This window comes from Engystomops pustulosus, chromosome 1, assembly GCF_040894005.1.
Source record: "Engystomops pustulosus chromosome 1, aEngPut4.maternal, whole genome shotgun sequence".
NCBI lineage: Eukaryota > Metazoa > Chordata > Amphibia > Anura > Leptodactylidae > Engystomops > Engystomops pustulosus.
In genome coordinates, this window is record NC_092411.1 from 147,116,273 (window position 1) to 147,131,145 (window position 14,873).

The window sequence follows — 14,873 nt, forward strand, 5'->3', positions numbered from 1 at the left end:
TTGTGTAAAAACATTCAATAAACAGCAAGAAAATAGTGCAATGATAAAATAAATATGAATTGGTCATCACTTGCTCTGCTTCTATGGGTTAAGGTATCACAACTGCTCCTGATGTTGCTTTGGACTTATATTCACATGTGGTTAGTGCACCAGGCTGCCTTTCTGACCAGTCCATAGCTCCCGGAGTTCCACTTTACAGCCAAGGTCTCTCAAAGCCGCCTTGGCGACATCATCACAGTCCTTATGAGTACAGCGCGCTTGTAGAATTAAAGACTCCGCTCCCATTTCTAGGATAGGTTGTGAGTAATCACGAGTGCGGGACACCAGGTTTCTGATCACCATGCAGGCTTGTTTCTAATGTAGACACGAACATAATTTCATTTTAGTAAAACTTTACGCATTAATACTTTTGAATATTCAATTTATATCAACTACAACAATTTTTCTGATATAGAATTTAAAATTCATAGATCTAGTTCCAGAAATACTCTGACAAAAAATGTTATTCTCTAGACCGGTGACGGCGAACCTTTCAGCAGCCGAGTGCCCAAATTGCAACCCAAACCCCCCCTTATTTATTATTTATGGCGAGGTGCCAACCAAAAATTAATACAGTAACTTATTGCTCCCTGTTCTTCAACAACGTTCGATCATACTGGCCTCCTGAGGACAAGATGGGAAATTTGCATCATTTTAGCTTCTTTCCAGTGTACCTCTGTACACAGAAAATCGTGGGGCCAGCAAAAGGTCCTTCAAAGATAATTCGGGCCCTATCTTCTCATTCTCCCTCTTCTTACATTCCCAGGTAGCGAAGTAAGTATCACTTTAAGGGTCCATTCACACGCGGTATGCCCACCTGTTTCCCCGTGCTAAGTTGCGCAGGCGCGCGTGTGCCGGAGAGCTCGGTGACGTCACCGACTCTCCTGCACTTCAGAATTCGGCGCGCGCATGGTGCGCCGAGCCCAAGCGCAGTGCGCCGAGTTATAAGTTAATATAACTTAGAATTCTGCAATAGGGGCTTTGTTCCCCTAACAAAAATATGCTCTGGCACCAGCTCCCCCTGAGCTGGTGCCATGTATATGTGTATAAACCTACCACTTTTAAGTGGTAGATTTCCTTTAACTGTATGTAAATGACAAACAATGTTATTAAGTCACCTACTAGTGATCCAAACTCACTGACTCCTCCTGTCTTCTCTACACCCTTATGTTAAAGGAGTTTTCCCACAAAAGAAAATTCTCACATCTCAATTCCCTAGTTATGTTAACACAATAAAGATCATTTTAACCCCTTACTTTACAATTGTGTTACTACAAGGGCTATTGCCATTTTAGCTCCTATAACTTCCTAGGCTCCTCAATGCAAAATCCCAGGGTGTGGGCGGGGCCGCTCTAAACAGACAAATTATGATCCATCTAGTTCTGTGGGGTCACAGCATGGTTAGATTATCAGGGTACAGGTGTATATACACTTTCATCTGGCTTCAGACATTGTACTAACACAGAGAGAGATGAGACAGATCAGAGATGATGAAATGTATGGTGTATTACACAGAGGCTGACAGACTTTTACACTTTTAGCTCTGCTGCATCTCGCATATATGTGCCTGCCTCCCCCTCCCCCCGGATCACTTTTTGCACATCTCATTGCAGTTTGTAGCTCCTCTCTGCTCACAATGTCCTGGCAGAAAGTGATCAGTGTTTGTCTCTGAGCTCCATGCAGGGGGTGTGGCTACAGGCTCAGAGCGGAAAGACACAAACTCAGCAGCACAGCCTCCTTCCAAGAATCCAAGATGGAATCCAAGATAGTGGCCACCAACCCCAAGTCAGGGGCGTGTCTGGGGGCAACTGAAATTATGTACACCAGGACTGATAGAGACAGGTTGGATTTATATCTGTGAAATGCTGTAGTTTAGTTAAAGGACACCTGTCATCAGGTCTGTGTCACTTGTCCTGTCACTACTACCTGTTGGAGCAGCTCACAAGGATCCCATCCCAACCTTTATCTAGTTTTTTCATACATTATTCATTGTAAAATCACATATTTTTTATCATTTAAATGAGGCTGGTCACAGGGTCAGAGGCAGTGATGTCACCCCTGTTACCCCTCCCCTCTCCTCCCCCTGCTCATGTCTGTGTGTAATGTATAGTAAAGCATTGCTAGTCTGTGTGCTGCATCTGCTGACAGGCTGCATCTTCCTAATACACAGGTGAGAGACACAGACATCAGCTACACATGAATCTGACATGTTTTGCTGTAACATGGCTGCCTGGAGCTTCTGTATCTCTCCCAAACACACACACAGGCTGCAGGGGGCGTGGCCACCAGCACCAGGAAGCACATCATTATACAGCCCCACATTATTATACAGGCTGTCAGTCATGCACTGGGGGTGTGGCTGTGCCTCCCACTCATGAATAAGGTGGACAGCTTGAATATGCTAATGCTTCATTGGACATTTTACAGGTCATTTGCATACAGCTTTAGGACCTCATCGCTTAGGTTTACAGGCATGTAGAGGGACAATGAAGGGATAGATGCAATGCTCTCTAATGGCAGTTTATGAAAATATATTTAGTTTAGGGGGGTTATTTTGCATGACGGGTTCTCTTTAAAAACACTGAATTAGAGAATGTATTATTTTGTATATTTAAGAAACTGGTCTTTGTGGGAATACCCCTTTAATACACCAAATTGTCTGTGGTGTATAAATTGCAGACCTAAGGTCTCTCAGACTTTAGATGCCTACTTTTAAGTGCTTTTATAAGTGCACAAAGAATTAGACCAGAATTGAACAAAAGGACTCTTTAATGTAAGTACTTGTCAAACTCAAAATACTTTACTCATCTTACATCTTCAAAAAGTAAAGTCACTCCATTCAACTCTGTCCTCCGACTAACCTTCTCTAAATCTGGTGGGCTTGCAGTTGCACTTAATAGAATGTACTGTTGAGAATGGTGCATCTGCTCCAGGTCCCCCCACCCCTTTCCCTGTGGCACCAGCTTGCCACTTAGCCCTTCACCTCCCTTTCAATACCCAGCAGATTTGTAGTAGTAAGGGCTCCACGTCGCATGACTTGGTGCAACAGTGCGCCGGGAATCCTGGCAGCCAAGAGCAACAGTTATGGCATCATCGCAAGTCATGAAGACACTGTACCACAGCTCCAGTGGTAGCCTGTGCCTGGCAGCTTAAGCGCCGGTACTTGGCAAGATTGGAGCTACGAGCAGTGTCTCTTCTGCCAAACCAATAGTAGCACACCACTGTTTCATCCCAATTGCCATCAGCGTCTAGCCCTGGTTGTTTGCAACTAAGGAACTAGCAACCTGCAAGAACGTAACTCTCGTAGTGTATGTATGTAAGTAACTATAACATCATGCTTGTCTCTGTGTGTTTAATAGCTGCCGATACACTATGTAGAAAACTATTTCCCTCCAGGGGATCAATAAAGTACTATTGTATTGCGATATTCTACCTGTACACTTGCATCTTTAGGATGAGCTTTCATTGCTTGAAGAGCACCCAGTGCCCCACCTCCTTCCATAATGACTTTACAGTTTTCAGGTTTACGCAGAGCCAACATAGCAAGGGCAGCACAGCCCTGATCACAGATCTAAAAACAGAGAACCCAGAGCAAATAAGAATTAACAGAAATTATTAATTGACACCTCCCTCAAAAATGATTGACCCAGGTTATGGTAGTTCCCGGCCTCCTGATCTAACTGCAGGTGACATAACCTTGTTAATAAACTAATTGCCTACACACAAAAAAATACACCGTTTTTTAACCAAGGACAAATACACCGTATATTTAACCAAGGACAAGTTATTTATGTTTAAAAAAAAAAAAAACATACCTGGGCATTGGAGAGGTGTCGTGTCATTGCAAGTACAATCAGATCTGTACCCCCAGAGCTAACAATGGCATCTTTCACATCATCATTACCAGCAATGGCTTTAATAGCATTCAGTACCTGTTTTACAAGCTCCTAGAGAGAATATGATGACATTCATGAGAAAAGAATTATATCATATAGTTTACACCACAAGATCAGATAATATACAGCAGAATGCTTGGAGGCTCTATATACAAGTGGTGCTGATCTACTTTATACCCGTTCACATCTGTTTAGTCATAAATAAATTAACAAATATATGATTTATATCAAAGTTTTAACTGAAAGTTATTTTAAATATTTATTTTAAAATGATTTTAGCAGATATATTTTAGTATCCATTAAAGGAACATCTCTTTTATTTCATTTTTTATCTTTAAAGGTAGTGTTCACTTTAAGAACATTCTAGCAAATAACTGATATAGTTTGTGTAATGAAAAGTTCTATAATTTTCCAATATACTTTCTCTATCAATTCTTCTGGGTTTTCCAGATCTCTGCTTGCGGTCATACAACAATGAAGCTTTTTTTATTTTTTGAAAATCGTAAAGAATTGATACAGAAAGTATACTGGAAATTTGTATAACTTTTAATTATGCAACCAGTCAGGGAGGTGGGGGTTCAGGGGACAGCAGTCAAGCAGGAAGGCACCCTCAGGGCCACCTCATCAGGTAACCCTGGCTTACCGCCATGGATCTGCCATCAGCCCTGCCTCCTGGCCCTTTGTCGTCTTCCTGTCCTCCAGCGGTCTTGTTTCAAATCGCATGCAGTGCTACTGTAATCTTCCCTCAAAGTCTGTGCATATGTGGAGGGAGAAACATGCGCGGCCGACTAGCAGGTACGCCGTGCCGAAGTGGATAGAAACCCGAGCATGTGCAGTGTGCGTTTCTCCCTCCGGATACGCAGAGGGCTGGAGGGGAGATGACATGTGCACTGCGCATGATTTTAACGACCACGGAAGGACAGGAAGATGACAAAGAGCTAAGAGGCAGGGCTGATGGCAGCTCCATGGCGGTAAGGAGGCCAGGGTTACCTGACGAGGTGGCCCTGAGGGTGGCTGCTCCCTTGACTGCTGTTCCCCGAACCACTGACTGGTAGCAGTCTGTGAATAGAACTTTATATTTCTGGCTAAAAGAAGCATTGGTCCGTTATAAAGACATGTGCAGAAAACATACAACAGCCCATATAAGGTACATTTGGTGGTTTATAAGCGATTAGTGTGAAAGGTTCCCATAGAAGTGGACAACCCCTTTACAGCTCAGTTGTACGTATCTGCATTCCGTGCCAGTTAATGAGAATGTAGTAAAATGTAGTATGTAGTAAAACTACAAAGATGAATGGAAGGGTCTTCTGTTCATCTTCCCTTCCCCTTTAACTTTAATGTACAGAAGGTTACCTTCTGTTATTAAAAGTGAGAAAAATAGACAGTGGCTATTCCTTTTTGTTATTTTATGACAGAAGTGGGGGGGGGGGGGGCAGTTGTAAAACTATTCTATATCAGCCATTTTATAGGTTTCCGCTTCTTTAATTTAAAGGAAAACAACAATTAAGTTTAACAAAAAACAAACATACTCCCCCACGCTCATCTGGTGCTCTTATTTAATCTTGACATGTCGAGGATCGCCTAGAAAAAGAGACTTACAATTAGGAGGCCGTAGCGTGGGGACAAGAAGTCCAGCGCTACAGCCTGCTAATTTTTCACGCCCCTGCATGCTGGGAGAGGGAGGTGACTTCACGCAGGAAGAGTGAATAATTAGCAGCCCGGAGCGCCAGGCATCTTGCCCCCAAGCTCTAGCCTGCTAATACTAAGTCTTTTTTTCCCAGGAGATTGTAGCATGTCAAGATTAAAGTAAAACAGCCCCGGGATTGGGATGAAGAGGAGCGTATGGTATTTTTAGATTGTTTTTGGTAAACCTAATGGTAGTTTGCCTTTAAAAGATGGAAGCAATAACGTATGGTTTAATTGAAGTTTGAGCATACTTCAAGAGGTAATATATTTCAATGCTCTAAAACAACAAGTACATTTCCAAAATACTCCACCAACTTAAAAACATTATGTTGTGTAACAAATATACTTTAAAAAAAAACAAAATAAAAAATACAATGGATCCCTTCTCATGTTATATTTGTGTACAATATGGGCATACCAGTAACCAATGATATGTACCCCTTACTCATCCAAACCACCTTGTGAGTTAATGGTACTTTTAGTTAGGAGCTGTGTCACCTCTAGATAAAAGATTTACATAAATTCTGTAGGACCTGCATCATGGGTTTGCCAGGTAAGGCAATCTGAGGAGGCGTCTGACTGCGGTGGGATAGCATGTATGTATGATGCACAGATGAAGAACTTTATTATTCAACGCCAAAGACAAATATCTATATTACATAAGACCTTTGTTTAACAAAAATAATGCTGTCACAAAGTGCAATTATAATTTCTGTGATTTCCATCTTGTAAGCAACAAGATTTCAGAGGTGTTGGATTACACAGAAACTAAATGTAGGAAGGGGGGGGGGTCTCCTCCCAACATCTGCAAGTGCACATCAAAACTCAGACTGCAGAGATGACAACAGACAGAATAGAAGTGGCAAGCTGAATATTACCTGATGATCGATGCAGTCCGCTAGCAGGGCCAACATAAAGTTCAGCCCACCCAGGTCGACCACATCTTGGCAGAACTCATTGCGCACACAAAGTCGAGCAACAGTAGAACATAGCTCACTTAGGACTAGATTGTTATCTGTAAAGCCTAAAAAAACAAACATATTATTGTTAGATCACCACATCATAATAACTGTTCCACAAATTCATCCATAACAGACAGTCCATCTGGTCACTGAGCAAAACGACACTGATACAGGGTCACATCTGCCATCAGGCGAGTGGAGAGACTCACCTCAGACGAATATGGGGGGCACTGTATATAATGTATCTTGTGGATCATCTGTACATTAGGCTTGCACCGATACCAGAATTTTGTACGATACGATACCCATAAAAGTATCACGGTACTCGATACCAATACAATACTTTCAAGCCCTTGTTTAGGGTGTGATCACATGGGCATGTAATGCAAAATGTCTGGGGGCGGGGTTCAGTCTGATTGTATTTGTATTTGCATTTCCGTTGAAACACATGTGATCAGTAACGGTCAACCAGAAGTTTTAGTGATTTATGACAGTGTAGCATATGTATTGTAAAGGTTGTCCTAGTAATGTTAATATAAAATACTATACTAAATAGTATAATTTAGGGGCTCCAGACAGGCTTTTTTGATGTCTGCGTGCTATCCTTTTTTTTACGGATGGCAAACAGATCCACTGTTTTTTTCATGGATATTGCAGCATGCAGAACGGGTACATCCATAGAAGTCAATGGATCCGCAAAATGGACAGCACATGCATGACACTTTTAGGCAGAGTGTTGCAGCTTTTTTTGCATATCTGAAAAAAAGGATACAATATGGACTGAACACAGACATGACGTCCGCATTTTTTGCAGATGAGCAGAAGACACGCCCGTCTGAATGAGCCCTTACTTATATTTTGTCTTTTTGTCATTTAAGTGTATTATATGCTTTAAATATTATCATCTCCATAATAATAGTAATAATAATAATAATCTCAATAATAATAATAATAATTTGAGAAGATCCCTCGTCATATACTAACATATTCAGCCTGTGTCACAGTCTAATAGTGAAGCTCATTATATCCTCCCATAGACCAGTGGATTGAGGCTTTGTCTCTCTATGGCAGTTGGAGGGAGGAGGTTGTGGGTTCCAATCGCAGGCAAGGCAAAAAAGTATTTACCGTATATACTTGAGTATAAGCCGAGGCCCCTAATTTTACCACAAAAGCCTGGTAAAATCTATATTTTTTTACTCTAGTATGAGCCGAGTTTGGGTTTTCAGCACATTTTTTTGTGCTGAAAAACTAGGCTTATACTTCAGTATATATGGTAATTGAATGAAATAGAGTTCGTGTGTCTGGGGAAGCCCTGGGAGATGTGGAGACCATATATGGACAGATGGTGAAATCTCCCTGATGACCTGGTCCCTGCTCTGCCACTAACCCCACACGTCTCAAAAGGATTCCCTGCCGGATGTCAGCAGATACAAGGAGTCTGTAGAGTCTGGAAGTCACTCAGTTCTGGCTTTAAAAGTATCGTATAAGTAATGAAATTTCGATGCATCGTGCAACCCTACTGTACATGGGGCTGTATTTAACTGGAGGACATCTTTTTTTATGGCTGCATATGGCGAGTACTGTATCTAATTAAACTTGTTGGGGCTGTATATAGGAGATAGATTTAATTAAACTAGGGGTGTCTATGTAGGGTACGCTATAATTAAACTGGAGGGGGGTGTATATAGGGACTGGATTTTTATGAAACATTGGGCGCTGTATATAACTTATTTGGGGTTGTATATGGAGAGCTGTATACCGAGGCCTTTAAATAAATTAGAAGGGGGGGGGGGGTTATATATTCATTACTCATTCCATTCTATAAATAGAAACAAGTATAAGCAGAGTCTGTGGGGGGAGAACCTGTACTCACCTTATCGACACACCCCCGCTTCCCCACAGGTCCTCCTTCTGTCTTTAACCCCCGTGTCGGCACACCATGACGTCATCTGCTTGCCAACATCATAGTGTGTGCGCCCTCATCGGCACACACTATGATGTCAGCAAGCGTCTGACATCATGGTGAATGTGACCAGACCACACAGGGACCCGAAGACGGAGCATAGGCCAGGAACAGAGTTTTTATTTTTTAAGGCTGCTGTCTATATATTAAGGGGGCAGGCGCCGGCTATATACTGGTGGTAGAGGGCTGCTGGTTATATACAAGGTGGCAGGCACTAGCTATATACAAGGGGGCTGCTGGCTATACACAAGGTGACTATATACTAGGGGGGTTGCTGGATATATACCCATCCTCGGTTTATACTCGAGTCAATAGTTTTTTTTATGGTACTCATATTATTCATCATATATTCATTAATTAATATAAAATCATTATGGGGCTATATTAGGGGGGGCTCTAGGTAAATGAATATAAAAATTAGGGGAAATTATATAATAGGCTGCCCTCACACAAAGTTTCAGGCAAAGCGTATCCCAATCCCATATGTGTCATTTAAAGGACACCTGTCATCAGGTCTGTGTCACTTATCCTGTCACTACTACCTGTTGGAGCAGCTCACAAGGATTCCATCCCAGCCTTTATCTAGTTATTTCATACATTATTCATTGCAAAATCATCTATTTTTTATTATGTAAATGAGGCTGGTCACACGGTCAGAGGCAGTGATGTCACCCCTGTTACCCCTCCCCTCTCCTCACCCTGCTCATGTCTGTGTGTAATGTATAGTAAAGCATGGCTGGTGTGTGCTGCATCCTCCTAATATACAGGTGAGAGACACAGACATCAGCTACACATGAATCTGACATGTTCTGCTGTAACATGGCTGCCTGGAGCTGCTGTATCTCTCCTATGCACACACAGGCTGCAGGGGGCGTGGCCACCAGCAAGCACATCATTATACAGCCTCACATCATTATACAGGCTGTCAGTCATGCACTGGGGGTGTGGCTGTGCCTCCCACTCATGAATAGAGTGGACAGCTTGAATATGCTAATGCTTCATTGGACATTTCACAGGTCATTTGCATACAGCTTTAGGACCTCATTGCTTAGGTTTACAGGCATGTAGAGGGACAATGAAGGGATAGAGTCAATGCTTTCTAATGGCAGTTTATGAAAATATATTTAGTTTAGGGGGTTATTTTGCCTGACGGGTTCTCTTTAAGTAGTAACTTGTGTTTTACTTTAAAGGGGTATTCCAGGAATCGGCATAATTCATATACAAGTGGATCCTTAAAATGTAAGTGGATATGTAAATTAGTTGTTATTTACATTTTGCTTCCCTTAAAACATAATTCTGTGGACATACAATGTAATGAAGAAATAAAATTCTATTGGCCCTTTAATCTGTCCGTTGATTTCCTCTGAGCGGAGCAGAGACAGGACAGAAGATGGCCGCTGGTCACATGTCCACATCACATATCCTGCACCTGCCTGGGCAGGTCAAGTGATCATCACCAGTTTGCTTGTAGTCGGTTGGTTACAGTGCAGACAGTATGGCCGGTGTTGTGGTGAGAACCATCTCAGTGAGGTAATATGTAGAGATGGCAGTTACATATCATTACTATGGTAACAGAGCAAGGAAGTCTGCTACATCATCACTGGGAGCAGAGCAGTTTCCAGAGGCAGCCATCTTGGTGATAACTCTGCATACTTTAGAGAGGCCATGAAATTTTGTGAATCATAAAATCAAACTATTCAAGCTCCATTTTGTGACTAATGACATGGAGTTTTGTTATATTCATTTTGTTTATAGTATTATGGGTTTTTGTATCAGGCGTTCATATTCCCGGAATACCCCTTTAATTATCATTATTAATGTTAAAAGGTAATCAAATAGCTTATATATGTGGGAATGTTCAGTAGTTTTGCCTGATGCGTTTGCACTGGGTTTGAAAACACATAAAAGCATCATGTGAACCCAGCCTTAGGGTGCTGTATATTAATTAGTGGACACAGTATATGAAATACAATAATTTAATTGATATACTGTAAGTGCGTAGTGTAAAGATGTGCTGCATGGATCTGGCCAGGAAAAATCATAATATAGTCCTCTTTCTGATGGAGTAGATCATCACCACATTTGTAGTGTCATTGCCATCTGATTGGGAGGCTATGTCACTATGTAATCAATTGTTAGTAGTTTTGCCAGAATTCTTAGACCAGGCTGTAGATTCTTGATAAAAACTTGTCCATAAATGCAGTGAACCAATGTATCAGGCGATAAGTAGTAAGCAGAGGAGAGGGAGCTAAAACTCTGAGGTCTTTGATTCCATTACTTACTGAATTAGGCTACATTCACAAACACATATGGGGGAAGTATATACAGCCGATATATACGCCCCATACACTTCTATGGGCTCACGGCATGTGACATGTCCTATCTTTCTACGTGATACGGCACCATGCGCTGTATAGGCCTATGGAGAGGGGCGGGGGTGAGCTGCACTCATCCCCTGCTCCTCTCCGCAGCACCAATGTATGCCCGCTGTACTACGTTACGGCGGGCATACATTGTCTGAATGTAGCCTTATCATGTATTACTTACTATCATTGCATTCGTGCAAAGAGATCTTAAATAGAGAAATAATAGGATAATGCAGTTTATGAAACCTCCTAGAAATAGATAATAGGCTTGCACAATGCATCTAAACATCGATACTTGTGCGATACCTTCAAAGCCGTAACGGTTCAATACCAGGTTTCTGTTACTTGCGATACTACTAAGAAACTTTTAATAAATCTCCCAAAAGGTCTCTATTTTATTCAATTAAATAATTTTTCTTCCAGCCCGGATTTGAACTCACAACCTCTACACTTCACCTACTATAGAGATACAGGGCAGAGACTCTATATACTAGACTATGGACTTTTTCTTGCCTTGAAAGTATCGTATTGGTATTGAAGATCTAGGTAATACCTAGATTTAGGTATTGTATCACACTCAAAATTCTGGTATCGGTGCAACCCTAGATCATAAAATGTTGTCACATAGGTACACTGATATTAAAGAAAATCTACCATTAAAATCCATCACGAAAAACCAGAAGCACTTACTCATAGATCCATGAACTGTGAATTTGGTAATCATTTTATATTTGTTATCTATGGCCTCCTTCCTTCTAAAAATCAACTTTCAGAATTATGCTAATGAGCCTGAGGGCTTTCCATACCCCTCAGTGATGTCTTTCCACTTTATGTTACAATTAGCAGAGAAGGTTCCCTTCAGGAGGGAGGGGAGACATGTTCTGCGCATTGTATCAACCAATGAAAAGATATTCCCTGAGGGGCTCTGGAAACTGGAAAAATTAGCTTACATTTAAAAGAAAGGAGGCCATAGATAACAAATATAAGAAGATTACCACAGTCACGGTGCCTGGATCTATTAGCAAGTGTCCTTGGTTTATCATGATTGTTTTTGATGGTAGATTATTTAAAGAGGTTTTTTTCGTGTTCCAATGTCATGTGCTGAATGACAACTGGCTCTGTACTTCTGGGATTTGTCCATATTTGCTACAAAAAATAAGTTTGAATAAGGTGGAAAATCATTCAATTGCAGGAAGCTATTTGCTTGAGTAATGCAATATAGTTTTCTAGATCTCTGCTTTCTGTCAAAGTGAACCTTCTTTATTTACTTACAGTAGATAAAAATCTTTCCATGGTTACACGATAGAAACACAGGGACATAGCTTGTTACACAGTTATGTGTTTAGCAGACAACTGAGGAGTATTTTTTAAGTAATGAAGGTTCACATTGAATTTTTAGCCAGCAGTGATCTAGAAAACCATAAGGAATTGATACAGAAGGTATATTTGGAAATTTGTAGAACTTTTATGTACTAAAACTGGACAAACTTTGTAATTTTAAACTCACAGTAAAAAAGCTAATCAATTTATTTGGTAAAAAGAAATACCTTTTGCAGCCTCAATCAATAGTTTCAAGCCAGCGTGCTCCAAGACTATCATCTTGGCATGGTCATGAGCATGTCCAAATGGAACCCTGATGTCATCATCAAAAGTCATGATCCTCAAGGCCGAGCATGCTTCACGTACTAAATCTGGATCAGTCCCATGGTGTGATATGGCTTGTGCAAGATGGCGCAAGATTCCTGCTTTTACAAGGTCCTGACGATTCTGTTCATGCTTCAAGCATACGTGGCGAGCAAGACGAATGGCAAATAAAGTCACTTCAGCATCTTTCAAATTATTCTGCAGAGAACGAATTAACAGTTCTTGTCCGACACCCTCCAGCAAATCAGGCTGGCCGTCAGTGAGAGCAGACATTGCATAAAGGGCATTCAAAAGAGCTTCTCTTTCACCGTCACACATTTTCCATGCTTCCAGGACTACAGGGTAGGCAGACTTCTGTCCAGCAAGGTACCGATGTGCCATGCCTAATTTGCACTGATCCCCAAACTGTACAAGAAACTCAGAGACACCACTTACAGAACAGGTCTCCACAGCCTTTCTCAAGGACTCCAAGGTCTAAGAAGCAAGTTAAAATAATATTAAATGGACAATTATTCCTAATAATTGTAATTAAAAGATATCACCATGGCCTGTCTAGCCACTAACTTAGGAGCTTACAGCATGCCGTTTAGCTTAATATAGGGTGTAGTAGGGTGTAAGCTAATGATTATTGTAAGCAAACAGATTTTTATTCTTAGATTTAAAGGGTTTTAAACAATTAACTCAAAAGAGGCCACAAATACTGTGGCATTCCCTCAAAAGAGGCCACAAATACTGTGGCATTCCCTCAAAAGAGGCCACAAATACTGTAATATGGCGGGCACACGTCGGCGTCGGGGAGAGAATGTGAGCACAGCTCACTCCCCCCTCTCCATAGGGATATATGGCGCACGGCGCCGTATGCCAAGAAAAGGTAGGACATGTCCTACCTTTTCTCGGCTATGGAACAGTACCGGCGCCCATTGCCGGCCTATAGGGGCCGTATATATGTCCCCCATATGCCCATGTGAATGAGGCCTTAGGATGTCAAATAAAATCATAGATGAGCCCTTTAAAGAGAACCCGTCATGCAAAATAACCCCCCTAAACTAAATATATTTTCATAAACTGCCATTAGAGAGCATTGCATCTATCCCTTCATTGTCCCTCTACATGCCTGTAAACCTAAGCAATGAGGTCCTAAAGCTGTATGCAAATGACCTGTGAAATGTCCAATGAAGCATTAGCATATTCAAGCTGTCCACTCTATTCATGAGTGGGAGGCACAGCCACACCCCCAGTGCTTGACTGACAGCCTGTATGATGATGTGAGGCTGTATAATGATGTGCTTCCTGGTGCTGCCGGCCACGCCCCCTGCAGCCTGTGTGTGCATGTGTTTAGGAGAGATACAACAGCTCCAGGCAGCCATGTTATAGGAGAACATGTCAGATTCATGTGTAGCTGATGTCTGTGTCTCTCACCTGTGTATTAGGAGGAGGCAGCATGTCAGCAGGTACAGCACTCACACTAGCCATGCTTTACTATACATTACACACAGACATGAGCAGGTGGAGGAGAGGGGAGGGGTAACATTAGGACATCACTGCCTCTGACCATGTGACCAGCCTCATTTACATGATAAAAAATATGTGATTTTACAATGAATAATGTATGAAATAACTAGATAAAGGCTGGGATGGGATCCTTGTGAGCTGCTCCAACAGGTAGTAGTGACAGGACTAGTGGCAGAGACCTGATGACAGGTGTCCTTTAAGCAAATTACCCTCAACAGTCAGTAACTGCAAACTTTGGGCTTCACTTATCCAAAGGACAAAGTGACCATGAAATACTATTTTTAAACAGTTTTCTCTCACATTTATGATTATTTTGTATATACCATGTACATAGGATTTTGTTAGGGACAGAGTAAAAACTGCCATCACTGCATTCTTGGTGTAATGCTCCTGTTTAACTTTTACTTTATTTTATAAATTCCCGATGGAGAATTGTGTAAACGTTACCCAACACGAGAAATACAGCCCTCCAAGATTAACCCCTTAAGGACGCAGCCATTTTGCAGGTTAAGGCTCAGCCCGATTTTTTGGATTCTGACCTGCGTCGCTTTATATGGTTATAACTTTTGAACACTGTTACTTATCAAAACGATTCTGAGATTGTTTTTTCCCCACATGTTGTACTTCATTTTAGTGGTAAATTTTGGTTGATAAGTTTTGCGTTTATTTACAAAAAAAAAGAAAATATGATAAATTTTTTGAAAAATTTGCCATTTTCGAAATTCAAAATCATTGCGTTTCCAGGCAGATAGATTTACCACCTAAATAAGTTGCTGAATAACATTTCCCATTTGTCTACTTTACA

At 41.4% G+C, this 14,873-nt stretch overlaps 1 protein-coding gene across 1 annotated transcript in view; it reads right to left on the reverse strand.

Moving 5' to 3' along the window:
• ARMC6 (armadillo repeat containing 6) overlaps positions 1 to 14,873 on the reverse strand; it is a 20,816-nt gene continuing 5,943 nt past the window's right edge. The window contains exons 4-8 of the mRNA XM_072156216.1: positions 12,460 to 13,030; positions 6,500 to 6,645; positions 3,855 to 3,986; positions 3,473 to 3,610; positions 1 to 354 (exon numbers count right to left, since the gene is read on the reverse strand). Of these exons, the coding sequence (XP_072012317.1) occupies positions 142 to 354; positions 3,473 to 3,610; positions 3,855 to 3,986; positions 6,500 to 6,645; positions 12,460 to 13,030 (1,200 nt within the window). The 3' untranslated portion in view covers positions 1 to 141. The remainder of the gene's footprint in view (positions 355 to 3,472; positions 3,611 to 3,854; positions 3,987 to 6,499; positions 6,646 to 12,459; positions 13,031 to 14,873) is intronic.